The following is a 26440-nucleotide window of genomic DNA, read 5'->3' on the forward strand; positions in this document are numbered from 1 at the left end:
GGTCTCGAACTCCCAACCTCAGGTGTTCTGCCTGCCTCAGCCTCCCAAAGTGCTGGGATTACAGGCATGAGCCACTGCACCTGGCCCAGATGTTTAGATTTTAATTTAAGGGTTTTAGTTCATTTTCCTTTTTATTGAATCATGATGAGCAAAATTTACTATTTGATGTTTAGGATCTTACAATAGCTTGGGATAAAGGAATATCAATTTTGACCAAAAGTATACCTGGAGAAAGTGGCATTAACTGCCTGGAATATTACTAGGAGCATTGCCTGAAAGTTGAGTCTTAGGGGGAAATCCAGGTTTTTTTCTTCTTCGTTCTCTCTCTCTCTATCCATCTCTCCCTGTCTCCTTCTCTCCCTCTTCCTCTCCCTCCCTCTCCCTGCTCCCCTCTCTGCCCCATTCCTCCCTCTTTCCGTCCTACCCCCTCATGCCTTCCCTCTTCCATCCCTCCCTTCTCTCCCTTCTTCTCTCCCTCTCTCCTCTCTCTCTCTCCCTCTCCTTCTCCCCCCTTCTCTCTTCCTTTCCTTCAAAGAAGTAAAGAGGTAAGTTCTTGTTAATTTAATTTTGATTAATTAGAATTGTATCACACATAGGGGCAGTTGTAGAAGTTGTACTCCATTCTGACCACAGACTTTCACAGCCAGAGCTCCCACGGCTCTTGCCTATCATTAATGTCATGCTTTTGCTAAGCTAGAGATGTGTATAAATTAATGTTTCACAACTGCATATGTTTTTAAATTAGATTTCCTTAACTTGAACAACATCTACAGTGCTTCCTTCAGGACAGTTATTTTAATGGTCAATACCGTATGCCTACTGGTTTTCCATAGGGGTTCCAGCCCTTGGTGTTTAGCATTGTAGAGGACTGAGAAGTGGAAGGGAAGCCCAAAGAAGCATCCACTGACTTCACTGGACAGCTTCCCTCCCCCAGATGCCCCAGGGAGACATAATGAAAACTGTATTCCTGGAGAAAAAGTCTGATATAAATCTCCTGGAGCTGGATTTGCTTTTATATAGATTTTTTCTTTTACTTTACTTTGTTGTTGTTGTTCCTTAAAAGCCCACTCATAGGTTCATAGGTTCTTTTTTGAGCAAACAAAATCTCGTATAGTTGAGTTCCATGTTTAACTCCGGGCGTGGTGGCTCACTCTGTAATAGCAGCACTTTGGGAGGCCGAGGTGGGTGGATCGCTTAAGGTCAGAAGTTTGAGACCAGTCTGGCCAACATGGTGAAACCCCATCTCTACTAAAAATATTTAAAAATTATCCGGGCGTGGCAATGGGTACCTGTAATCCCAGCTACTCTGGAGGCCGAGGCACAGGAATTGCTTGAACCTGGGAGGTGGAGGTTGCAGTGAGCCAAGATCGTGCCACTGCACTCCAGCCTGGGTGACAGAATAAGACTCTGTCTCAAAAACAAACAAAAAACACAACACCTTAAGATTTCACCTGCTACTTTTTTCTTAGTACTTGATGTGTAAGTATTTCCCCCTAATTCTAAGCTATTTGGCCTTCTGAAGAGTGGCTGTTATTTGGAACAACCTAAGTATATCTTCTCAACAATGAAAATGTGTCCAAACATCTAGGCAGCAGGAGACCTGAGATCACTACTGAAATTGTATATTTTAAAAATCTGCATGAGCTGTTTTTCCTCCCACCAAATCAGAAACATGTGGCTGTGTTTCTGCATGTCTTCCTCCTTGGCAGGTGGAATGCCTCAGGCATGTGAGCATAGGCCCTGTTATTCAAACAGTCGCTGGTCTCCTATCAGCACTTCAGTGGGCTAATCCACTAAGGCAGAGTCTCATTAACCCTTAGTTTGCCATATCCACTTATAAAAAGCAGAGTGGCTGGATCAGTCCCATGAACAGTAAGGTAGCAGGTTTGGCTCTCTAGCCTCAGAGTATTAGGCCTTAAAATTCTTAGAAACTCTTTATATGCAAAATGTTCTTTTGGTACACATTTTTTATTTAGTTTTATTTATTTATTTTTGAGACGGAATCTCACTCTGTCACCCAGGGTGGAGTGCAGTGGCGCAGTCTCGGCTCACTGCAACCTCTGCCTCCAGGATTCAAGCGATTCTCCTGCCCTAGCCTCCTTAGTAGCTGGGAATACAGGTGTGTGCCACCACGCCTGGCTAATTTTTGTATTTTTAGTAGAGATGAGGTTTCGCCATGTTGGCCAGGCTGGTCTTGAACTCCTGACCTCAAGTGATCCGCCCACCTTGGCCTCCCAAAGTTTTGGGATTACAGGTGTGAGCCACAGCACCTGGGCTGTAATATATTCATCTTAATGAATCCCTTGGTTTTAATAAAAGTACTAGGCTAAAGGCCGGGCGTGGTGGTTCACACCTATAATCTCAGCACTTTGGGAGGCCTAGGTGGGCGGATCATGAGGTCAAGAGATCAAGACCATCCTGGCCAACATGGTGAAACCCCGTCTCTACTAAAAATACAACCGGGCACAGTGGCGCGTGCCTGTAATCCCAGATAATCAGGAGACTGAGGCAGGAGAATCGCTTGAACCTGGGAGGCAGAGATTGTAGTGAGCTGAGATCGTGCCACTGCACTCCAACCTGGCAACAGAGCAAGACTCTGTCTCAGAAAAAAAAAAAAAAAAAGTGCTAGGCTAAAAATTTTACAGGAATATTTAGGATAATGTAATTTATTTTAGCCACTCAACATAATTTTTAGGTATTCTTATGTGGAGTCTATTAAAAATGTAAAAAAGTGATATATACCCACAAAATCCTAATTTTTAAAATTAAGATGAATTGAACATTAAGGAGAGCTAACTCACTGTCATCTTTTTCTGATGCTTTCTCTTCCTGACAAAGTAATGGAATTAGTACCCAAAGAGAGTATTTCTGTCCCGACTTAATTTTAATGTCTTAAAGTTGTCTCTGTCTCTAAATGCCTACCAGGTATATCTGTTTGGCTCATGCATTAGCACATTTTACAATAGATACTTCCTCTCTATTATTGCAGCATCCTTACTTGACTTCTTTTTCTTCTCTTATTTATATAGTCTTGAAAGCTTAGAATAAATCCTTTTGGGCATCCTTTACTCCCTAGCCACTTCTTTCTTTTAAAATGACTGTGTAAAAAACTTTAATTCTTTGAAAGTGATTTTGATGGTGTTTCAAACCAGCGTGAAGGAAACACCAATAATCTGGAACAAATCAAAAAAATTTTAAAAAGATTTAAAAAGATAAGACATTTGAATTAGAAGGTTTGAAAGGAAGTCCTTTTTTTTTTGTTTGTTTTCCTCTGGAGACAGGGTCTCACTCTGTCACCCAGTACACCTACTGTACTCACTCACTGGAGTACAGTGAGGTGAGCATAGCTCACATAGCCTCAAACTCCTGGGCTCAAGCAATCCTCCCACCTTAGCCTCCTGAGTGGCTGAGATTATATAGGTACACATCACTATGCCTGGCTCTTTTTTTGTAGAGATGGGATCTCGCCATGTTACCCAAGCTGTTCTTGAATTCCTGGGCTCAAGTGATCCACCTGCCTCAACCTCTCAAAGTGCTGGGATTATAGGTGTGAGCCACTGTGCACAGCTGGTACCGTTTTTAACCTCAGCTATCTCACACATGCTACTCCTTCCTCCTGGAATGTTCTTTCCTCCATGTTTTACTAAGCTAATTCTTCGTCCTTTGATTCTTAGATTGTAATTTCTTTTCTTTTCTTGTTTTTTGTTTTTTTGTTTTTTTGAGATGGAGTCTCGCTCTGTCGCCCACGCTAGAGTCCAGTGGTACGATCTCAGCTCACTGCAATCTCTGCCTCCCAGGTTCAAGCGATTCTCCTGCCTCAGCCTCCTGACTAGCTGAGACTACAGGCGCCTGCCACCGTGCCTGGCTAATTTTTGTATTTTTAGTAGAGACGGGGTTTCACCATCTTGGCGAGGCTGGTCTGGAACTCCTGACCTAGTGATTTACCTGCCTCGGCCTCCCAAAGTGCTGGGATTACAGGTGTGAGCCACCACGCCTGGCAGATTGTAATTTATTTTCTTAGAGAGGCTTTTCCTGACCTTCATATCTGAAAATACATATATACTTACACACTATTATTTCTCTTTTTCTTCCTAGCACTTACTTTTTTTGTTTGTTGTTGTTGTTTTTAAGAGACAGGGTTTCGCTGCATCACCCAGGCTGAAGTGCAGTCATAGCCCATTGAAGCCTTGAACTCTGGGGCATAAACGATTCTCCTGCCTCAGCCCCCCAGAGTAGCTGGGACTACAGGCATTTGTTGTTTTTAGGTACTGGGTCTCACTGTGTTGCCCAGGCTGGTCTTGAACTCTTGGCCTCAAGAGATCCTTCCACCTTGGCCTCCCAAAGTGCTGACAGGTGTGAGCCACACCATGCCCAGCCATAGCACTTACTTTTTAACTGGATGTTTGTGTTTCTGTTTTTTAATATCAGTCTCTCCTGCCCAACTGTAAACTTCTTGGGGTCAAGAATCACATCTGTTTGTTTCACTATTATATATAGCCTATGTAACTTCTAGAACTCAGCCTGAAACATGGTAGGCACTGTGAAGTGAATGGTTGATACTTGGGTTTGGGGACATTAGTCTGTCTTATAGAACATATCATTTTCCTAAAACTTAAAAACCTTTTTAGGCCAGGTGCGGTGGCTCACACCTGTAATCCCAGCACTTTGGGAGGCCAAGGCAGGTGGATCACCTGAGGTTAAGAGTTCAAGACCAGCCTGGCCAACATGGCAAAACACCATCTCTACTAAAAATATAAAAATTTTTTTGTATTTTTTTTTTTTTTTTTTTTTTAGTAGAGACGAGGTTTCATTGTGTTAGCCAGGATGGTCTCGATCTCCTGACCTCGTGATCCACCCGTCTCGGCCTCCCAAAGTGCTGGGATTACAGGCTTGAGCCACCGTGCTACTTGGGAGGCTGAGGCAGGAGAATGGCGGGAACCCGGGAGGCGGAGCTTGCAGTGAGCCGAGATCGCGCCACTGCACTCCAGCCTGGGCGACAGAGCGAGACTCGGCCTCAAAAAAAAAAAAAAAAAAAATATATATATATATATATATTAGCTGGGTGTGGTGGCGTGGGCCTGTATTCCCAGCTTCTCAGGAGGCTGAGGGAGGAAAACCACTTGAACCTGGGAGGCAGAGGTTGCAATGAGCCGAGATCTCACCACCACACTCCATCCTAGGCAACAGCAGAGCAAGACTCTGTCTCAAAAAAAAAACCTTTTTATACTTTTTAAAATTTAATAAAACTTTGTTTTCACAACAGTGTCTTTAAATGTTTTGAAATAATAGAATGAGAATTTTAAGTAACTTTTAGAATTAATCATATTCTTTTAGTAGAGTTAAGACCTACTTTAATGGATATACCCTCTTTTTAAGCCATCTAAATTAAATTCTGTTCTCTAACAAGTAACATATTTTAAAAATCTTTTACATTGTAGAGGTAATTTGGTTTTTTATTTTTACAGAAAAGACAAATAGTAAAAAGGTATAGAAGATCTTCCTTCACCATTTCCCTCAAGTCATTTCCAAAAGATAATTATTGGTATCAATTTTGTTTACATTGTACCAAATATTTTCAAGGCATGTATAGATTACATATTTTTAAATAAAAAGTTGGAAGATATTGGTAGACATGCAGATTACTGACATGAAATAATACTGCTCTGCTTAGATTTCTCTTAGCAGAATTCCTCTGCTTAGATTTTCTTGTTTTGCATATTTCTGTAGAATAAATTTCTAAAATGTGATTGCTAGATTGAAGAGTGTACATATCTTAAATTTTGATAGCTACTTCCAAATTGCCTCCCCAAAGGGTTTTAGAAACTTCTTTCTTTCTTTTTTTTTTTTTTTGAGATGGAATTTCACTCTATCCCCCAGGGTGGAGTGCAGTGGCACATTCTGGCTCACTGCAAGCTCCGCCTTTCGGGTTCATGCCATTCTCCTGCCTCAGCCTCCCAGGTAGCTGGGACTGTCAGTGCCTGCCACCATGCCTGGCTAATTTTTTTTTTTTTTTAGTAGAGATGGGGTTTCACTGTGTTAGCCAGGATGGTCTTGATCTCCTGACCTCGTGATCCACCTGCCTCGGCCTCCCAAAGTGCTGGGATTACAGGCATGAGCCACTGTGCCCGGCCATAAACTTTAAAATAACATACTTGTGGGGTTTATGATTAGAAAAGTAACGATGTTTAGTATAGACAATCTGACAAATACAGAAAAGTACTGGCCAGACACACTGGCTCACACCTATAATCCCAGAACTTTGGGAGGCCAAAGCAGGAGGATCACTTGAGCCCGGGGGTTTGAAACCAGCCTGGGGAATAGCAAGACCTCATTTCAGCAACAACAACAACAAAAATTAGCTGGGCGTGGTGACATATGTCTGTAGTCCCAGCTACTCAGGAGGCTGAGGTAGGAGGACTTCTTGAGCCCAGGAGGTTGAGACTGCAATGAGCCATGATCACGCCACTGCACTCCAGCTTGGGTGACAAAGCAAGACCCTGTTTCAAAAAAAAAAAAAAAAGAAAAGAAAAAGAAAAAGATAAGCACTCCAAAAAAATCACTTATTTTATTACCTGGTGGTAACCTTTTATATCCTTTTAGTGTTCTGTGCACATAAAAAAATTAAGATTTGAACCATACTATTCAAACTACTTTGTGATGTGCTGTTTTAAAATAGCATTGTAATTAGTGTTATCTTAAAATATGTTCTACTTAGCTATACTATAATTTATTCTAGATGTTTGGACATCTAGATTATTTCTTTTTTTTTTTTTTTATTGAGACGGAGTCTCACTGTGTCACCAGGCTAGAGTGCAGTGGCGTGATCTTGGCTCACTGCAGCCTCTGCCTCCCGGGTTCAAGCGATTCTCCTGCCTCAGCCTCCCAAATAGCTGGGACTATAGGCACACACCACCATGCCCAGCTAATTTTTTGTATTTTTAGTAGAGACAGGGTTTCACCATCTTGTCCAGGATGGTCTTCATTTCTTGACCTCATGACCCGCCCACCTCCGCCTCCCAAAGTGCTAGGATTATAGGCGTGAGCCACCAGGCCCAGCCCATCTAGATTATGCGTAGTACTTAGCTCTGATAAGTAGCAATAGTATGCATATCTTCAAACTTATCCATATTTTTTACATCTCTCAGTGCTTTTCAAATATACATTCTTAGAAGTAGATTTGCAAGGTCAGAGTCTGAAAATTTAATGCTTTTCATATATACAGCCAAATTGCTCTCCAGAAAAGTTTCAAGTTATGTCTTACTAGTAATCTTAGAGTGCCCATTTTTTTCTAGAATCTGAGCATTAAAAAGAAAGTTACCAGTTTATTTAGAAATTAAGTTTTTTGTTTTGTTTTGTTTTGTTTTTTGAGATGGAGTCTCACTCTGTCACCCAGGCTGGAGTGCAGTGGTGCAATCTTGGCTCACTGCAAGCTCCTCCTCCCAGATTCACCTGCCTCAGTCTCCAAAGTAGCTGGGACTACAGGCGTGCACCACCATGCCCAGCTAATTTTTTTATTTTTAGTAGAGATGGGGTTTCACCATGCTGGCTAGGCTGGTCTCAAAGTCCCGACCTTGTGATCTGCCCGCTTTAGCCTCCCAAAGTGCTGGGATTACAGGCGTGAGCCACCGCAGCTGGCCTAGAAATTAAGTTTTAAAAGTAACAAAATAAGGAAAAGGAGATAAAGCTATGGTATGGGATGGAAAATGAATGTTGAGACAGAATTAGGTACTGAATAAGTTGTATTCTTACTCCTTACATTGTTCAGTTAATAAATGCCCTTTATTCTCTTTATTTAGTTTTCTTTGATTCTTTTTATGTACGTCACTGTTTTTTTGTTTGTTTATTTAATGCCATTTTATTCAACTTACCTATACCTTTTCACCTAGAGACCAAATGAGAGGGTTGACACTGTATCAGAAAAACCAAGGGAAGATCCAGTACTAAAAGAGGAAGCCCCAGTAAGTTGTTTTACTAAATACTGTCTAACCAAATATGGTGGAAGAAGGTGAAACACAGTGACTGAGTTGCAACACATATTGGTACTACGCTTTTTAATTTCAGAAATTACATTGAAATAAATCTTGGAGCTGGCTTGAGAGGTGGATATTTTCAGTGAATTATTTTCCTTTTCAGAACTATGATCTGTTTTTTTTTTAATTGATCAGGTGTATTCTTAACATGCCTTTTTAATAACTTGGCAACAGAAACCATCAATCCTATCTTCAGTATTTGGGGTGGGGCTTATTAATATTTTTCCTCCTTCCCTTTTGCTAGTTTTAGATAGGAGACATCAGAGAAAAGTATAATTGAAGATAAATTTACATTGTTAGCACTTTTAATGTACTTTATACATAGTTTCTTTTTTTGAATTTCTGTTGTTTTTAACCCTTTCCTGTATCAAAGTATAATTGAAGATAAAATTACATTGTTAGCATTTTTAATGTACTTTATACATAGTTTCTTTTTTTGAATTTCTGATGAAGTTTTTTGACCCTTTCCTGTAGGTTCAGCCAATACTGTCTTCTGTTCCAACAACAGAAGTGTCCACTGGTGTTAAGTTTCAGGTTGGCGATCTTGTGTGGTCCAAGGTGGGAACCTATCCTTGGTGGCCTTGTATGGTTTCAAGTGATCCCCAGCTTGAGGTTCATACCAAAATTAACACAAGAGGTAAGAAAAGGCATAAACAGATGCTGAGTAAAAGGTTGGAAATGAAAGTGACTTTTAAATGTTGTATGTGAATATAAAATACACACATAATATATAATCTGATACAAAAATGTGCCTATCTGTATCAGTTTTGTGGGTTTGTTTTTTTTTTTTTTTTTTTGAGACGGAGTTTTTGCTCTGTTGCCCAGGCTGGAGTGCAATGGGGCAATCTCGGCTTATTGCAACCTCCGCCTCCTGGGTTTAAGTGATTCTTCTGCCTCGGCCTCTGGAAGTAGCTGGGATTACAGGCACCCACCACCATTCCTGGTTAATTTTTGTATTTTTAATACAGATGAGGTTTCACCATATTGACCAGGATGGTCTTGAACTCTTGACCTCAGGGGGTCCACCTGCCTCGGCCTCCCAAAATGGTAGGATTACAGACATGAGCCACTGCGCCCGGCCTCTTTATCAGTTTTTAAAACCAGTGAAATACTGATAGTCATCTTAAATGGCAGAGTGCTTCTATGGCTGATGCAGTCATTATTTGCCTTATGACACCCTACATTTGCTTATAATTTCCTTACACTTGCTTTTTTTAAAGACCTTAATCTGACTGAAAATATGACCTCTTATTTCCTAAAGAAAGCATATGGACAACTGATCAGATGTTTTATATGAGCTTAATAAGCATTTGGGCCAAGGCTTCTTTGAACATTTTTATTTCATTATTGACTGCTATGGATAGTAATTTTTTATCCAGACAAGTACTTTTCATCCTGGCAAATTTTGCAGGATGCTTTTTTTCCCTCTACACTCCATTCTTGAATCTGTAAATTTACTGGGGCATCCTTGTAAATTTGATATGACATGTAGCCTGAAGGTGGCTATATAATATAGGATCCTACCTGAGGAATGTTAATAAAAATTAAGAAAGACAATTCTAACTTTTCTGTACTCCTTTGCTGGGATTTGACCAAAGAATGATGTGGATTAGATTGCAGAGATTCTAGCATTTGAAATGAACTTGCTTAGTAGCCAAAGAAAGGTTTGAGCTTGGAACTTACTTCTGGGTGTTAACTTTGTGAATTGACTCTTGTCATGTGTGGAGCTCCTCATTGTCTGTGACAAGTTTGTACCTGTTTCTTTTTCTTTTACTTTAAACCATCTGTCTTGGTCCTTGTTCACTCTTCTGAGGGGAAAAAGTATCTGTTTATGTCTGGCAAGGCACATTTGTGATAGGATCAGCCATATCTGTGATTCTTGTGCTGCATAAACAAGAATCTCTCCCAGTATAGAAGGCCATCTGGCTGGATCATTTTTCGTCTTGTCAATGTTAAAGGTTAGGAGAGGGGTTGTGTCAGTGAGGCAGAAATGAAAAACCAACATTGTTGAGCTTTAGTGCAAGATCCTGTGTTCAGTAGTTCTTACATATTTTCTTAATACAATCCTCACAGCAATATAATGAAGTAGGTACTATTATTATCCCATGTTTTAAGTAGGTAAACAGAATCTCAAAGAAATCTTAATTTCACAACCTCTCCTCCTAAACACTGCCTTATATTACAGGGAAAGCAGTTAAATTCACCCAGTCATCATTTACAGAGTTTGGGGAGGCAGTCTTATTATAGTTCCTTCAATTTATATAAGAAGGGTATTGGACTAGTCGTCTCTGAAGTACCCTACCCCTCTAATGATCTAGGGTTATGTGAGTGGGAAAAGAAAAGACAAGGATTTTCCAAGAAGACCATGCTTTCTTAAAGAAAACAATTCATGTCCACATCTGGGCCTCCAGAACTCTCTAAGAAGTTATATCATGTCAGAACTGTGGATCTTCACTTCTCTCCCTTGAGGAAAGCATACTGTTAAGATTATATAAAGAGTTTCATATTCAATTACTTTATGAAAACCTGCAGATTTCAGCTTTTTTCAAGATACAAACGAAAGCACAATTTATGTGTCATCTGTATTTCAAAGGAAGTGTTTACATTTAGTTTTATTAATTAACCTAATCTTGGCCAGGCAAGGTGCCTCATGCCTATAATCCTAGCACTTCGGGAGGCCGAGGTGGGTGGATCACCTGAGGTTAGGAGTTCAATACCAGCTTGGCCAATATGGTGAAACCCCATCTCTACTGAAAATACAAAAATTAGCCGGGCGTTGTGACGCCTCTAATCCCAGCTACTCAGGTGACTGAGACAAGAGAATCACTTGAACCCAGGAGGCGGAGGTTGTGTTTGCAGTGAGCTGAGATCCACCACTGCACTCCAGTCTGGGTGACAGAGTGAGACTTGGTCTCAAAAAAAAAAAAAAATCTAGCCTGGTACCCCCTAGGCAGTTTCCTACTTTAGTGCTGGAAAAACAGATTTTGTTTATATTATTACCAGAAGTCTGAAATTTTAGGTTAAAAAAATGCATATATTTTAACAGAAATTTAAATTGTTCAATTTTTCTATAGTAGTTTAAAAAAGCTTTATTGAAATGTAATTCTCATATCATAAAATTCACCTTTTTTTTTCTTTTTTTTTTTTTTGAGATGAATTGTTGCCCAGGCTATTGTTGCCCAAGCTGTAGTGCAGTGGCACAATCTCAGCTCACTGCAACCTCTGCCTCCCGGGTTCAAGTGATTCTTCTGCCTCAGCCTCCCCAGTAGCTGGGATTACAGGCACCCACCACTACACCCAGCTAATTTTTTTTTTTTTTTCCTGGTATTTTTAGTAGAGACAGGGTTTCACTGTGTTGGCCAGGCTGGTCTCAAACTCCTGACCTTGTGATCTGCTCGCCTAGGTCTCCCAAAGTGCTGGGATTAAAGGCGTGAGCCACTGTGCCTGGCGAATTCACCCTTTTAAAATGTGTAATTCATTGATTTAAAAATCTGTACATTCACAGAGTTGTGCAACTGTCACCACAATCTATTTTAGAACATGTTCATTAACCCCCAAAAATCCTGTGTCCATTAGCAATCACCCTCATTTCCACCCGCTAAGAAGCCAGTAACTACTTTCTGTCTCTGTAGACTTACCTGTTCTTCTGGCTTCATTCACTTACCATAATGTTTTTGAGGTTCATCTATGTTTCAGCTTGGTATCAGTGCTTTATTCCTTTTTATTGCCAAATAATATTCCATTTATGGCTATAGTTTTAAATACAGTATATAGTATAGTTTTAAATGCAGTAGTTTTCTGACAGTTTTTCTGAAAACCAAAAAATACAGCCTAAAAATTTTGTTAATTATGTTCCACTCATGATGCCTATTAAGCATTTTATGCTGCTTATTATTTTTTTTAATAGCACATATACTGCATGTATACATGGGAGATACTCAGAGAAATGAGTGAATCTCCTGTGTTACTTTCTATCTAAGCAACTTTGTAAAATTTATCTTAATCATATATAGTAATCACTGGTTTCCATATTGTTATTGGTCAGTATTTTTATTAGATTCTTAGCATTGGAAAATGTACGTAACAGTTTTTCACACATAAAGATGTAATAATTATTTGTAAGAGCATGCTGAAAGATGTTCGGATCACAATTCTATTTTAAGTTGTATTTTATTACTTAGGTCTCATTAAAAATTTAACTCTTCAGTCAGAGACAGATGTGCTTGTTTCTTGACTTTTCAGGTCTGTAGCTTCTTATTTCAGTCTTATTTCATAGTTTGCCAGGTATCAGGAAACAAAGTGCTAACAAATAGGCAAAATGTTTGTCTTGTTTCCTCTCTAGTAAATGATTTAATGGGGGAAGAAGTTGAAAATATAGATTAAAATGAAATTGTGTTATCTATAAATTTCAGTTTTTATGTTAAGTCCTTTGGGATTATCTGTTTATATCTGAAGAAATAACTGATGTTTGGAAACTTTTTATGTTTTTTAAATCTGAATAGCTCTACCCACCACCCTGTCCTTGAAATTCACTAATTAGTTTAGGTTATATTTCTATTATTCCCCCCAAAAATCCTTTGGATTTTAGATAAATCTTCTTTGATTAATTATCGTTAGATTTGTGCTTGGGTCTTTATTCTCAGATGAGATGATGCGGAAATCTGAGTCCACTGTTGCCTTTCTCTTCCTAATTACTTTGGGTTCTCTGAAAAGATCAGTTCCTGCATTTCTCCATTGATGTAATACTTCTTCTCTAGAACAGTATTTTTCAGACATTTTTGGCAAAAGATGAGTTTTTATTTACTTTTTTCAAATGTCTAGTCTACTATGAACTAATACCTCTGTAAAATACAACCAAACTTAATTATTTAAAAAAAAAAAAAGAATGCCCTTCCCCTGAAAAAAACATCTAGTGCAAGATTCTTGATCATGTGTCTACATATCATAACAACGTCAAATTGCTGTCAGAGCTTCTCAATGCTTACTCAACTTCTTTACTTACTTTGTCACAGACTGGCTTGTCAAACCAATTTCAGAGTAGCATTGCCCCTAATCAGCAGTTCTCAGGTGCTGTAGTCCCAGGACCCCTTTTACTCCTAAAATTTGAGGACTCAAAAAGACTTTGTTTATCTAATGTTATTTAAATTTGGAAATTAAAGCTGAGATGCAGGCACAAGTGGCTCACGCCTGTAATTCTAACACTTTGGGAGGCTGAGGCGAGAGGATTGCTTGAGCCCAGGAGTTCAAGACCAGCCTGGGCAACATAGCAGGACTCCATCTCAGTTTAAAAAAAAAAAAAAAAAAAAAATTAAAGCTGAGAAAATTTCAAAATATTTATTAATTTATTTAAAAATAAGAACCTATCATAGGCTGGGGCCAGTGGCTCATGCCTGTAATCTCAGCACTTTGGGAGGCTAAGGCAGGAGGATCACTTCAGGCCAAGCAATTGAAACCAGCCTGAGCCACATAGTAAGACTCCCATCTCTGCAAAAAAAAAAGCAACAAAAAATTTTATTAATTAACTGAGCATGGTGACATATGCTTGTAGTCTTACCAGCTCAAGAGGCTAAGGCACAGGATTGCCTGAGCCCAGGAGTTTGAGGCTGCAGTGAGCTAGGATCATACAACTGCAGTCCAGCCTGGGCCACAGAGTGAGACCATGTCTCTAAAAACAAGAACCCCTTACTTACTATCATTAATTATATTTTTATGAAAAATGACTATTTTGTTAAGTTAATGAGAAGAATTTTTTTTTTTTTTTTTTTTTTTTGAGACAGAGTCTTGCTCTGTCACCTAGGCTGGAGTGCAGTGGTGCGATCAATTATTTGTGGTGATTTTTACAGTAGCTATTAGTTCTGTAACTGGTGGGTATTAGAACGTATCTTTGGACAATGGGAGTAATACTGAGGAACCTGGGTTAGATTCCCATTTTTGGCAAAGTAGATGTGAATGCTTATGTTCTGAAATGGTTAATAAGAATTTTTACTTACAGGTGCCCGAGAATATCATGTCCAGTTTTTTAGCAACCAGCCAGAGAGGGCATGGGTTCATGAAAAACGGGTACGGGAGTATAAAGGTCATAAACAGTATGAAGAATTACTGGCTGAGGCAACCAAACAAGCCAGCAATCACTCTGAGAAACAAAAGGTAACTAACATGTTAATATTATTTACCTAGTATGGTTTTTAAAGAGCTTAATAACTTAGAAGAATTTTTCATACTTGAATTCAGACAATTATTAGAATCCTTTTTTTAAACCCCTTTCAGCTCAGTTTTTTTTTTTTTTTTTGAGACGGAGTCTCGCTGTGTCGCCTGGGCTGGAGTGCAGTGGCCGGATCTCAGCTCACTGCAAGCTCCGCCTCCGGGCTTTAGGCCATTCTCCTGCCTCATCCTCCTGAGTAGCTGGGACTACAGGCGCCCGCCATCTCACCCGGCTAGTTTTTTGTACTTTTTAGTAGAGACGGGGTTTCACCGTGTTAGCCAGGATGGTCTCGATCTCCTGACCTTGTGATCCACCCGTCTCGGCCTCCCAAAGTGCTGGGATTACAGGCTTGAGCCACCGCGCCCGGCCTCAGTTTTAATCATAATGGTAAATTACTAGTAAGTTTGTAAGTACACCAATGAGTTTTATATGTCATATAAACAACGTATAGTACTATTAAAACCTTTAGCTACTTGCTTAATACAATACTGGATTCTATTGTGAGTTTCATTAATGTGCATAAGATATACCAGATACTAGTGAAATGTGGATTTTGCCAGGGATTTTTACTCTTTTTTCTATTTCAGCATGTTTCCATAATTTCTTTTCATTCTTATTTAACAAAATTGTTTTATGAAAGTAAAGTTTTAAAAATATTTAGTGAGTGCCTATTGTGAAATAGGTATGGTTTTAAGCATTTTACATATATTAACTCACTTATTATTCATAACAACCTATATGAGGTAGATACTATTATTCCCCTTTTTACAGATGAAGAAATTGAGGCACAGAAAGCTTATGTAACTGGTTCAACCGAGATCACACAAGTGATGGAATCAGGAAATATATTTGATGTGGTGGTGGAGATTTTAGAATTTTGACATGAACTCTTGGTAATCTGGTTAAGATTTTAAACTCAACTAATTTTAGTGTGGGTCTCTTATGATTCAGAAATTTGTCATTTTTTATACTTGAAAAACTAAATTTTATCACAGAATTTTGATTAACTTTATGAGACTTACATTTTACAGATTTATAGATCAGTATTTGACATACACTATCTCATAGTTTTATTAACTAATTTCTGGCTACATCAGTCTAGCCACCTGGATAATTCCTAATTGCTTTGGCCATCTCACACATCTTTATTCAAAGTATTTTTACCCCTCTTGCCAATCCGAAGTCTTCTGATCAACCCTGGATCTAGAGACCTATGGAAACTATAATTCCAGGTCTACCTTTTTTCTCATCCATGCCTATTCTCCTTTGTCTTATTAACTTTCATTTGTTCCTTGGGGCTCTGTCCTTTCACTTCATTCTGTCCCTGCATGCATTGTGGTTCAAACTCTGCCATCATTTGTTGTGATCTCTGTAGCACCCCTGACTTGCCCTCTGCCCTAGATATGGGAGAGAATTGGGAGTTTCAGGGTATCATTTTTAATGATAATAATCATTTCTGTCATCATTGTTCTCTTTTCCCTCATTATCACTAGCTTTTTATGTATATGAAAGGAGAAGGATGTCTCCCTCTTGGGGGCCTTGTCCAGCAGAGTGATCAGCAAAGGAAGGATATAAAAGAGAGGCGATCCTCATGTTATCTAATATCTATTTATCAGAATTATGGAGATAGAATATTCCACTTGTTTGACCAAAGAACCTGAAGATATTTATGTAGACCTGAAAAGATAATAAGATCACATGGGAAATACATGTCGATTTTAATGTACCTATTAGAGTAAAGCATGTCTGATAATCTCTATCTTTTTTAAAGATTCGGAAACCCCGACCTCAGAGAGAACGTGCTCAGTGGGATATTGGTATTGCCCATGCAGAGAAAGCATTGAAAATGACTCGAGAAGAAAGGATAGAACAGTATACTTTTATCTATATTGATAAACAGCCTGAAGAGGCTTTATCCCAAGCAAAAAAGAATGTTGCCTCCAAAACCGAAGTTAAAAAAACCCGACGACCAAGATCTGTGCTGAATACTCAGCCAGAACAGACCAGTGCAGGGGAGGTGGCCTCCTCACTCTCAAGTACTGAAATTCGGAGACACAGCCAGAGGCGGCACACAAGTGCGGAAGAGGAAGAGCCACCTCCTGTTAAAATAGCCTGGAAAACTGCGGCAGCAAGGAAATCCTTACCAGCTTCCATTACGATGCACAAAGGGAGCCTGGATTTGCAGAAGTGTAACATGTCTCCAGTTGTGAAAATTGAACAAGTGTTTGCTCTTCAGAATGCTACAGGGGATGGGAAATTTATCGATCAATTTGTTTATTCAACAAAGGTACCTCCTTTTTTCGTGGAGTTTTTTGGGGGATGGTATTTTTAAAGTGGTCAACCTTGGCATTTAAAACAATGACCTTGGCATAATTTAAATACCCTTTCTACCCACTGAATTTGAAACATACAGTCATTGTACTCTGTGGGCAAAAAAGACAGGCAAAAAGTCTATGTTTTTCTTCTTTTTTCCCCCTTCTTTTGTGATATTCCCATCTGTAGTAGATTAGTCTTGAGCTGTGCAGCCAAAATTGAGCTTAGTTCCCTAAAGTCATGGAAAAAACTGGGCACTTTGCCTGTTTCTAGTTTGTGTAGTTAGCTTTTCTTAGTTGCAAAATGTGCTGCTTATTAAAATCATTTTTGTCAATTATATGAATTAACCATTGTTATAAAAGCCACTGTAATAATTGTACCTGCTGACCTGTTTGGTTCCACCAGCAATTTTGTTAGATTCTTATTGGCTTGGGATATCTAACTGCCTTTCAGAGAAATCCCAGAACTGTGTTCGTTCTGTAACAATTAGCTGTGGCAGTAACTTGGGTAATGGGGTAAAAACAGCCTCTGCAAACTGTGTGCCTTCATCAGTTTGTCCTGGGCCTCCATTTAGGGCACTTATACTTTAGCTTGAAGACTTTAAAACTCTTCCATAATATTGGTGGTATTTATTCCATATACCTCTTCACTACCATCCCATCCCATACCACTGTGTTGAGTTTGTGATTTTGATTTAGTTGCATTTCATTCATGTGTATTAAAGAATTCTATGCTTATTTTTTCCTAATATAGTCATATGCAGATTAATTAGTTAAACACAGGTATCCTTAATTAGTAATGCATCTTCCTAGAGAAATGTTAAGGGTGCTCTTGTAACCTGGTCCGCCCATAGGTTCAACTGACTTCAGTTAAGGCCAAGCCACCTGGAAGAACTTGAATTGCAGTCCCTACTTGGTTCTCTTGATAGCAAATGTATATTTTTCATCTTTCAAATGGCAAATGAGTATGTTGCATCTTTTTTGAGTACAAATTGGCTTTATTCTTGGAGCTAGTTTTACTGCTTCTGAATGTACAAGTCAAACTTTGTCACCACCACCCCAAAGAATGCTATTTAAAGGAAATTCAAGATGAAACTGATCTTTTCAAAATGAAGGCTCTAAAAATACATGCATGTATATATTTGTGTTTATCTTTTTCCTTTTTAAAAGATGAGGTCTCGCTCTGTGGCCCAGGCTGGAGTGCAGTGGTCAATCATAGCTCACTGCAGCCCCAAGGGATCTTCTGCCTTGGCCTCCCAAAGCACTGAGATTACAGCCATGAGCCACTGTGCCGGACCTTTTAATGATTTTTTGTAGAGATAGGGTCTCACTATGGTGCCTAGGCTGGTCTTGAACTCCTGGCCTCAAGCTGTTCTCCTGCCTCAATCTCCCAAAGTGTTGAGATTACAGGCAGGAGTCACGGTGCCTGGCCAAAAAAATACATATATATTTATAAATCACTTCTTTACTTCTATTCCATTGCATTAAAAATACCTAAAATGACACCTAAGTTAATTATACCTGCCTTCTTTCTGCTTCAGATTACTTATTGGGTCACATTTTGGTCACCATGAGTGACATATTTCTGTATTTAGGGATATTCTTGTCTCTTAAGACATATTGGCATTGTTTTCTGTGTAATAGAGCACTTTACCAAATGAAAATGACTAGAGTTCTCTTACTGTGATATGTATAAAGACCAGAAAATACTTTGTTTTGATAGAAAATTGAGTGATACAGGTATATTTTTTGGTGACATTTATCATCTGGACTTAGACAAATATTCTACCTCATGTGATCTTATTGTGCATTTAAAAATGTATCTTGGAATTAGCTGGGCATGGTAGCATGCGCCTGTAGTCCCAGCTACTCGAGAGGCTGAGGCAGGAGAATTACTTGAACCTGGGAGGCAGAGGTTGCAGTGAGCCAAGATCTCGCCACTGCACTCCAGCCCAGGTGACGGAGCCAAACTCCATCTTAAAAAAAATTCTTTTTTGGCCAGTTGCGGTGGCTCACGCCTGTAATCCCAGCACTTTGGGAGGCCGAGGCAGGCAGATCACCTGAGGTCAAGAGTTCGAGACCAGCCTGGCCAACATGGTGAAACCTCATCTCTACTAAAAATACAAAAAAAATTAGCAGGGCATGGTGGCACGCACCTGTAGTCCCAGCTACTCGGGGAGACTGAGGCAGGAGAATCACTTGAACCCAGGTGGTGGAGGTTGCAGTGAGCCAAGATCACACCACTGCACTCTAGTCTAGGCGACAGAGGGAGACTTCATTTCAAAAAAAAAAATTTTTTTTAATTAAAAAAAAGTGTCTTGATCGCTTAATCAAATTGTTCTGATAAAGGCTTAGATAGCGTAATTGCAATCAAAGACCATATAAAATTTAAGTAAATTATGATCATTTAAAGCCATCTTTATAAGCCCATGATGCCACTTGCCTGGTAATCACCTGTTTTGTTGTTTTTTCTTTTGCCTTATTTTAAAGGGAATTGGTAACAAAACAGAAATAAGTGTCAGGGGGCAAGACAGGCTTATAATTTCTACACCAAACCAGAGAAGTGAAAAGCCAACGCAGAGTATATCATCTCCTGAAGCAACATCTGGTTCTACAGGTTGGTATGAGTGAAGAGTATATATAGAGGTCCATTTTGAGAAATCCTTGTTCTGTTCTGCTATAATATGGTAGCTGTGTTCCTAAGAAACTCTTAGTTATCAAAAGTAAATTATATTTAAAAATCAAATTATAAAAGCAGTTACTTTAATAGGAAAGAATGGGTTAGAGGCTAGAGAACTTTATTCATAGCAAGTTATTTTTTGTACAAGAATTAAAATAATATGATTCTATAATTAAAAGTGTATAGCTATAAAAATCTATATCTATCAGAGTAAATACACCATTGATTATCTCTCTTTGCATAATAACAGCTTACTTTTCCTGTTCCATTAGCACACACATACCATTTCCTCCTTTACCCCTGTTGGAAACAAACTGGCAGATGCCAAAGCTCTTGTCATTATTCCTAGGTGTGCTAGATACTAGTAGCTGAGGGGCCTAGAGCCTAATTGTCCTAATGTAACCTATTTTCTGATTAGCAGATACCATGAATTGAAAATCAAGCCATGTTATTCTTGCTTAAAGGAGAAGCTGTATTCAGTAAGATTGTGCCTTTGGAATGTTTAACTTTTTTTTTTTTTTTTTGAGACAGAGTCTCACTCTGCCACCCAGGCTGGAGTGCAGTGGCTCGATCTTGGTTCACTGCAACCTCCGCCTCCTAGGTTCAAGCGATTCTCCTGCCTCAGCCTCCTGAGTAGCTGGGATTACGGGGGAACGCCAACACACGTAGCTACTTTTTGTATTTTTAGTAGAGACAGGGTTTCACCATGTTGGCCAGGCTAGTCTCCAACTCCTGACCTTCTGATCCACCTGCCTCGGCCTCCCAAAGTGCTGGGATTATAGGCATGAGCCACCGTGTCTGGCCTTTTTTGTGTGTGTGCGTGTGTGTGAGACAGGGTCTCACTCTGTCATACAGAGTGGAGTACAATGGTACGATCATGGCTCACTGCAGCCTCAACCTCCCAGGCTCAGGTGATCCTTTCACCTCAGCCTCCCAGGTAGCTGGGACCACAGGCGTGCATCACCATACCTGGCTAAGTTTTTGTATTTGTTGCCATGTTGCCCAGGCTGGTCTTGAACTCCTGGACTCAAGCAATCTACCCGCCTCGGCCTCCCAGGGTGCTGGGATTATAGGCCTGAGCCATTGCACCCAGCCAACATAATTTTTTTTTAGACTAATTTACTAAGGATTTTAGAATTTTAATTGAATGTCTGGTGGGTTTGGTTTATGTAACAGTATTACATCAGTAGTATTTATGCAATACTGCTTGCTTCATATAGCCATCAAGAAAAGAGTTAAGTATTAACTAGCTTGTTCATTTGGAATCTTAGTTTAGGAGAAAGGAATTCGTTTCATTTTGTTCTTTAAAAATTTGTTTTGAGTCTAAGAAGCGACTACAGTAGAAAAAAAAAAAGATAAACTATTTTCTGAACATCCTTATAGACCCATATATGAGTTTGTTTGTTTGTTTCCCCACACTGACCAGCTGGGTGTCCTATGATTCAATTTGATTCTCACACTGTTTCCCTGGTGTTAGAGTCCAGTCCCTCAGGGTAAGGGCTCAACTCTCTAAGACTGCCCTGACTTCAGATGTCAGTTGCAAGTCTGGGGCTTCAGAACTTCTGACTGACCAGCTATAAATTGGAGGTTCTCATGACACCCTCCTTGAGTTTAGTCATTTGCTAGAGCAGCTCACAGAATTCAGACAAGCCCTTTCCTTACATTTACTGGTTCATGTTAAAGAATATGGCAAAGGGTACAGATGAACAGCCAGATGGAAGAGATGCACAGGGCAAGGTATATGGAAAGGGCTGTAGAGCTTCATGCCCTCTCTGGCCATACCACCCTACAGGCACCTTTGTGTGTTCAGCAACCTGGAATTTCTCCAAACCCTGTAGCTCAGGGATTTTTATGGAGGCTTTATCATGTAGGCATGATCAATTAACTCAGTCTTCGGCCCCACTCCCCTTCGCAGAAGATGGGGAGTGGAACTTAAAGAAAGCATCTAATCATAGCTTGGTTTTTCTAGTGACCAGACCCCAACTAGGAACCCACCAAGAGTTGCCTCTTTAGAACAAAAAACATTTGTATTATGCAGGAAATTCCAAGGGATTAGGAGCTCTGTGCCAGGAACCAGGGGTAGTGATCAAATATATATTTCTTATCATATCACAGTATCACAGTGACGAAGTAATTTTCTGGATGGATCAAAGTCTTAAGACCTGAAGTGGTAATCTTGAATCAATAGTAACTCAGCAAACCTGTGATTGAGTGGCATAAAGTGTAAATATTTTTGTAAGGGAAATTTAAATAAAATTCTAATTATTAAAATAGCAAAGTAAAAACAATCATTGTTCACAAAAGTACTTGGGATAGCTTTTGATAAAAAGAAAATAATGGAAGCTGCAGGACAGGGAGAGGTAATACCAGTGGAGATGGGGCACATGTTGGATGGGGCATTTTAAACAGCCTTTTTTAAAATGGAATTGTGAAGGAAAGTTGAGTTAAAGAAAGGAGGGAGTGAATAGCAAAGTCCAGTACTACATTTGCAAATTGTGTCATTTCAAAATACTTTATAAAAAGATGAACTTACAATGTCAAAGGAATGGGTAGATGGACTTAGAAGATTTCACATTAGCCATAATTGAGAATATTCCCTTCTTTGAATATTAAAAGAATCTTTTGGCCTCCACTTTCCATAATTAGGTACGTCAGTTTTTTTACCTCTTTACACTAAATGATTAGTAATTTGTCTGAATTTAAATGGGATATCTGGAATAGGAGGATCTTTATTTGAAATCAGTTTCCTAAGGAGAAAGTAAATTCTTCCTATATTAGATTGATCTTAACTCAAATATTATGGTTTTATTTTAGATGGAGCTTGTTTTTCTTCTTCCTCTCAGTTACTGAACTTTTTTTTTTTTTTTTTTGAGACCGGATCTTGCACCCAAGTTGGAGTACAGTGGTGTGATCATAGCTCACTGTAACCTTAAACTCCTGGGTTCCAGTGATCCTCCTACCTCAGCCTCCTGAAGTAGCTAAGACTACTGGTGCCTGCCACCATGCTTGGCTAATTTATTTTATTTTTATTTTTTGTAGAGGTGGGGGTCTCACCTTGTTCCCCAGGCTGGTCTCAAACTCCTGGGCTTAAACGATCCTCCTGTCTTGCCCTCCTGAAGTGTTGGGATTACAGGCATGAGTCGCTGTGCCCAGCCTGAACATTTTCTTTTTATGTAGTCTTTTTATTGTAAGATGTAATTTCTGCTATGAATATTTCCTTTTTTTCTAAGTGGAAGGTTATACTTCTTTGTATCTGGAAAAAGGCAGTATTGCTTTTTGCTTAAGCAGGCACATAGAATTTAGGTTGTAAATTAAGATTGAAAACTTAATTTAGGGCCGGGCATGGTGGCTCACACCTGTAATCCCAGCACTTTGGGAGGCTGAGGCAGGCGGATCATGAGGTCAGGAGTTCGAGACCAGCCTGGCCAACATGGTGAAACCTCATCTCTACAAAGGTACCAAAAAAAAAAAAAATAGCTGGGCATGGTGGTGCGCGCCTGTAATCCCAGCTATTCAGGAGGCTGAGGCAGGAGAAGCGCTTGAACCCTGGAGGCGGAGGTTGCAGTGAGCTGAGATTGCATCATTGTACTCCAGCCTAGGTGATAGGGAGAGACTCCGTCTCAAAAAAAAGAAAAAGAAAAGAAAACTGAATTTAGGGACTGGTGCTGTAAAGCTTTGAGCTTGGCTGAAGTTTGGTTAGCAGCCATGGTTGATAAGCATACTTTGTCTTTTTAAGTGACCATTTTGCTTTTTGTGAAAATAACTTCAGTAGTTGAGAAGTCAAAATAGGCCGGGCACGGTGGCTCACGCCTGTAATCCCAGCACTTTGGGAGGCCGAGACGGGCGGATCACGAGGTCAGGAGATCGAGACCATCCTGGCTAACACGGTGAAAACCCGTCTCTACTAAAAAATACAAAAAACTAGCCAGGCGAGGTGGCGGGCGCCTATAGTCCCAGCTACTCGGGAGGCTGAGGCAGGAGAATGGCGTGAACCCGGGAGGCGGAGCTTGCAGTGAGCTGAGATCAGGCCACTGCACTCCAGCCCGGGTGACAGAGCGAGACTCCGTCTCAAAAAAAAAAAAAAAAAAAAGAAAAGTCAAAATAGAGACTTGTTCACCCTTCATAAACCAATTGCATCATCTCAGCTGGTGTTAACTGCTTAAGGAAATTATTGAGCCTTTTCTTAGTAAATTTCAGGGATATATAAAATGTTTGGCACTGTCACATTTTTGTCGTTTGAAGAATTGTACTTGTATTCACAGTAGATTTCAAAGCTATTTTCCAAACCCACAAATGCTCACCTCTTTCTTAGAACATGAATTTAATACTCTTCAGTGGTTTTAAATTTATATGTTCTTTGGGTAACTTTCAGAATCATTTTAAGAAATCATGTTGCTTTATCCTCTCTAAGACAGTAAATCAAATATCTTCTGCTCTTCATGATGTGATTATATTACCCTCAACACAAGTAAAGTTTTTTTTTTTTTTTTTTTTTGAGACGGAGTCTCACTCTGTCGCCCAGGCTGGAGTGCAGTGGTGCGATCTCATCTCACCGCAAGCTCCGCCCCTGGGTTCACGCTATTCTGCCTCAGCCTTCCAAGTAGCTGGGATTATAGGCAACCGCCACCACGCCTGGCTAATTTTTTGTATTTTTAGTAGAGACAGGGTTTCACCGTGTTAGTCAGGATGGTCTCGATATCCTGACCTCATGATCTGCCCGCCTCGGCCTCCCAAAGTGCTGGGATTACAGGCGTGAGCCACCGCACCCAGCCTTTTCTGTTTTTAAGCAATTCCATTTTCATTTTTGCCCTCCCTAGTAGTATTTGAATATTGACACTTACACTAAAGTATGGATCTCTGGGATCCTCAGGTTGGTCTGGGAGGATAGCATATCTGTTGTCTTAGTAAACATTTTTGTCAGTGTAAGGAGAAGAGTGAGAGTAAAGAAAGGAGCCAACACCTTTATTTGTGATTACTGTAAATCAATTAACCACAGCTCCAAAACAATATATTATTATCAAACTACCCACTCTTTCCCAAAAACAAAACAAAGTAGTGGCATCCCTCATTTTGGCTTTGAACTAAAGTGAGGGAAGTCATTTATACATAGCCAAGAGTAATGAAAGCAGAAAATATAAAGGTTATATGAAAGGCTTTATAGATAGAGCTTCTATCTGATTTTATAGGTCTTAGTGGCTTCTTCCTATGGCAAGCCAGAGGTGACTATGATTTAGGAAGGAATATGTAGGTGGTCCAGGCACTGAAAACATGGAGAACAGCTGCATTGCAGGTATCATTCCTCCTCAGGCTCACAGAATGAAATCATTCCTGACTTAGTGTTATTTCAAGTTGTGTTCTTCAATTTCTGTTTTATCCTTTCCAAAAATGGGGTCCATGTGAGTTTTCTTCAATTTGCTTTTAAAGAATTGTACTCTTTGAAAATCTTTTTTTTTTTTTTTTGAGACGGTGTCTCACTTTGTCACCCAGGCTGGAGTGCAGTGGTGCGATCTCGGCTCACTGCAAGCTCCGCTTCCCGGGTTCATGCCATTCTCCTGCCCCAGCCTCCTGAGTAGCTGGGACTACAGGCGCCCGCCACCACGCCCGGCTCATTTTTTTTTTGTATTTTTAGTAGAGATGGGGTTTCACCGTGTTAGCCAGGATGGTCTCGATCTCCTGACCTCATGATCCACCCGCCTCGGCCTCCGAAAGTGCTGGGATTACAGGCGTGAGCCACCACGCCCAGCCTAAAAATCTTAATAGTTTGTTTTACCATTTAACATGAAAAGCTTGATAATTTGTTCCAACTAGTTTTCCATGACTAATTTTTTCCAAAATATAACAGATCCCTTGATAGTCAAATTAATGATTAGGTTTTGGTCACATTTTTGTGCCTTTCCTGCTTTTCCTGCTTTTCCTGCTTTTGTTATTAATAACAATAGCAAAACTTATATAAGTGCAACAAGCACTGTTAACCATTTTACATATAGAATTAATTAAACTCCTTTGTTAAAATGCAGAATGTGTAGCACTGATTGAATTTTGAGCCAATAATTTCTAATGCCAAGTGGGTAATAAAGTTATTTTTATGCATCCTTCAGTCCCTTCATTCCCTAATTATATTTACCTAAAGATGTTTATGTGCTTTTAAAACTAAACAGTGTCTCTGCTGTTTTAGTTTGACTTTTTAATTTTTAAAAAACCAATCCCCCTTTATTTGTATAGTTTAGGACCCTTTGTGAATCCCAGTCTCAGCTCATCAGCCTTCACAATTTGATCTGTTAAATAATTTATATGCTCCTGAGTATTTAGCAGATTTTAATGACTTTAATTAAAATTCCAAAAGTAATTGGTAAGAAAAGCAAATAATTTGGTCATATCTTAATTACACAGATGTCAAGGTATCCTTAAATGAGTTTTTGTTTGTGTGTTTAAATCATTTCTTAGGCTCAGTAGAAAAGAAGCAACAGAGAAGATCAATTAGAACTCGTTCTGAATCAGAGAAATCCACTGAGGTTGTGCCAAAGAAGAAGATCAAAAAGGAGCAGGTTGGGTTCCTACATGTAGAGAGTTAAAACATTGTATTTGTAAATGTTGTGGCTTACATTCCTGTCTTAAAAGAAAGAGAAACTTCCCCCCACACTGAGTTTCCTTTCTGGACTATCTTACACTTCTGTCCCGGTGGGTTCCAGTGCTCAATTTTAATACAGCCATTCCTGTGATTCTGCTTCAAGCATTTTCACAGAAAACAAGCTTCAGGAGATGGGAAGCCAGTGGTGCAAGACTCTTAAAAAACTCCTTTACATTTATTTAGAAGTTTCTGTTATCAGCAAAATGATTTCATGTTTTTATGATTTTTATTTGGAACCATCATTGAGTTCCTTTTTTTTTTTTCAAATTTTGATTTTTGGTTTAAGCTGCTGGTATGTATTTTTTTTATTTTTAAACAAATCAATTTAATTTATATTCTTATATTTAAGAAACAGATAATCATAGATGATCTGGTTTTTCTGTTAATATCGCAGATTTTTTGGAATGTTATTTTCCCAGTGGAATATTCGCCTGGTATCAGGTTGTCAGATAAATAATATTTAGGTAAAAAAAGGTGTGTATGGGGGGTTGCATTTTGACTGAAGCGTATTAAACCAGTGTAATCAATGTAGTAAGATTCATTTAAATGACCTTTTCAAAGAAAATTTTAGAAGCCATTCTTCTTTAA

At 39.3% G+C, this 26440-nt stretch overlaps 1 protein-coding gene across 9 annotated transcripts in view; it reads left to right on the top strand.

Annotated features, from left to right (window-relative positions):
• Window positions 1-26440, top strand: part of NSD3 (nuclear receptor binding SET domain protein 3) — a 114649-nt gene that overhangs the window by 37775 nt on the left and 50434 nt on the right. For all 9 annotated transcript variants that reach the window (XM_050801247.1, XM_050801253.1, XM_050801252.1 and 6 more), the window contains 6 exons: window positions 7887-7958; window positions 8505-8667; window positions 14023-14177; window positions 16004-16519; window positions 19035-19161; window positions 25669-25769. In XM_050801247.1, coding sequence (XP_050657204.1) covers window positions 7887-7958; window positions 8505-8667; window positions 14023-14177; window positions 16004-16519; window positions 19035-19161; window positions 25669-25769 — 1134 coding nt within the window. The remainder of the gene's footprint in view (window positions 1-7886; window positions 7959-8504; window positions 8668-14022; window positions 14178-16003; window positions 16520-19034; window positions 19162-25668; window positions 25770-26440) is intronic.

The sequence above is a fragment of the Macaca thibetana genome, chromosome 8 (genome assembly GCF_024542745.1).
Source record: "Macaca thibetana thibetana isolate TM-01 chromosome 8, ASM2454274v1, whole genome shotgun sequence".
NCBI classification, from domain to species: Eukaryota; Metazoa; Chordata; class Mammalia; order Primates; family Cercopithecidae; genus Macaca; species Macaca thibetana.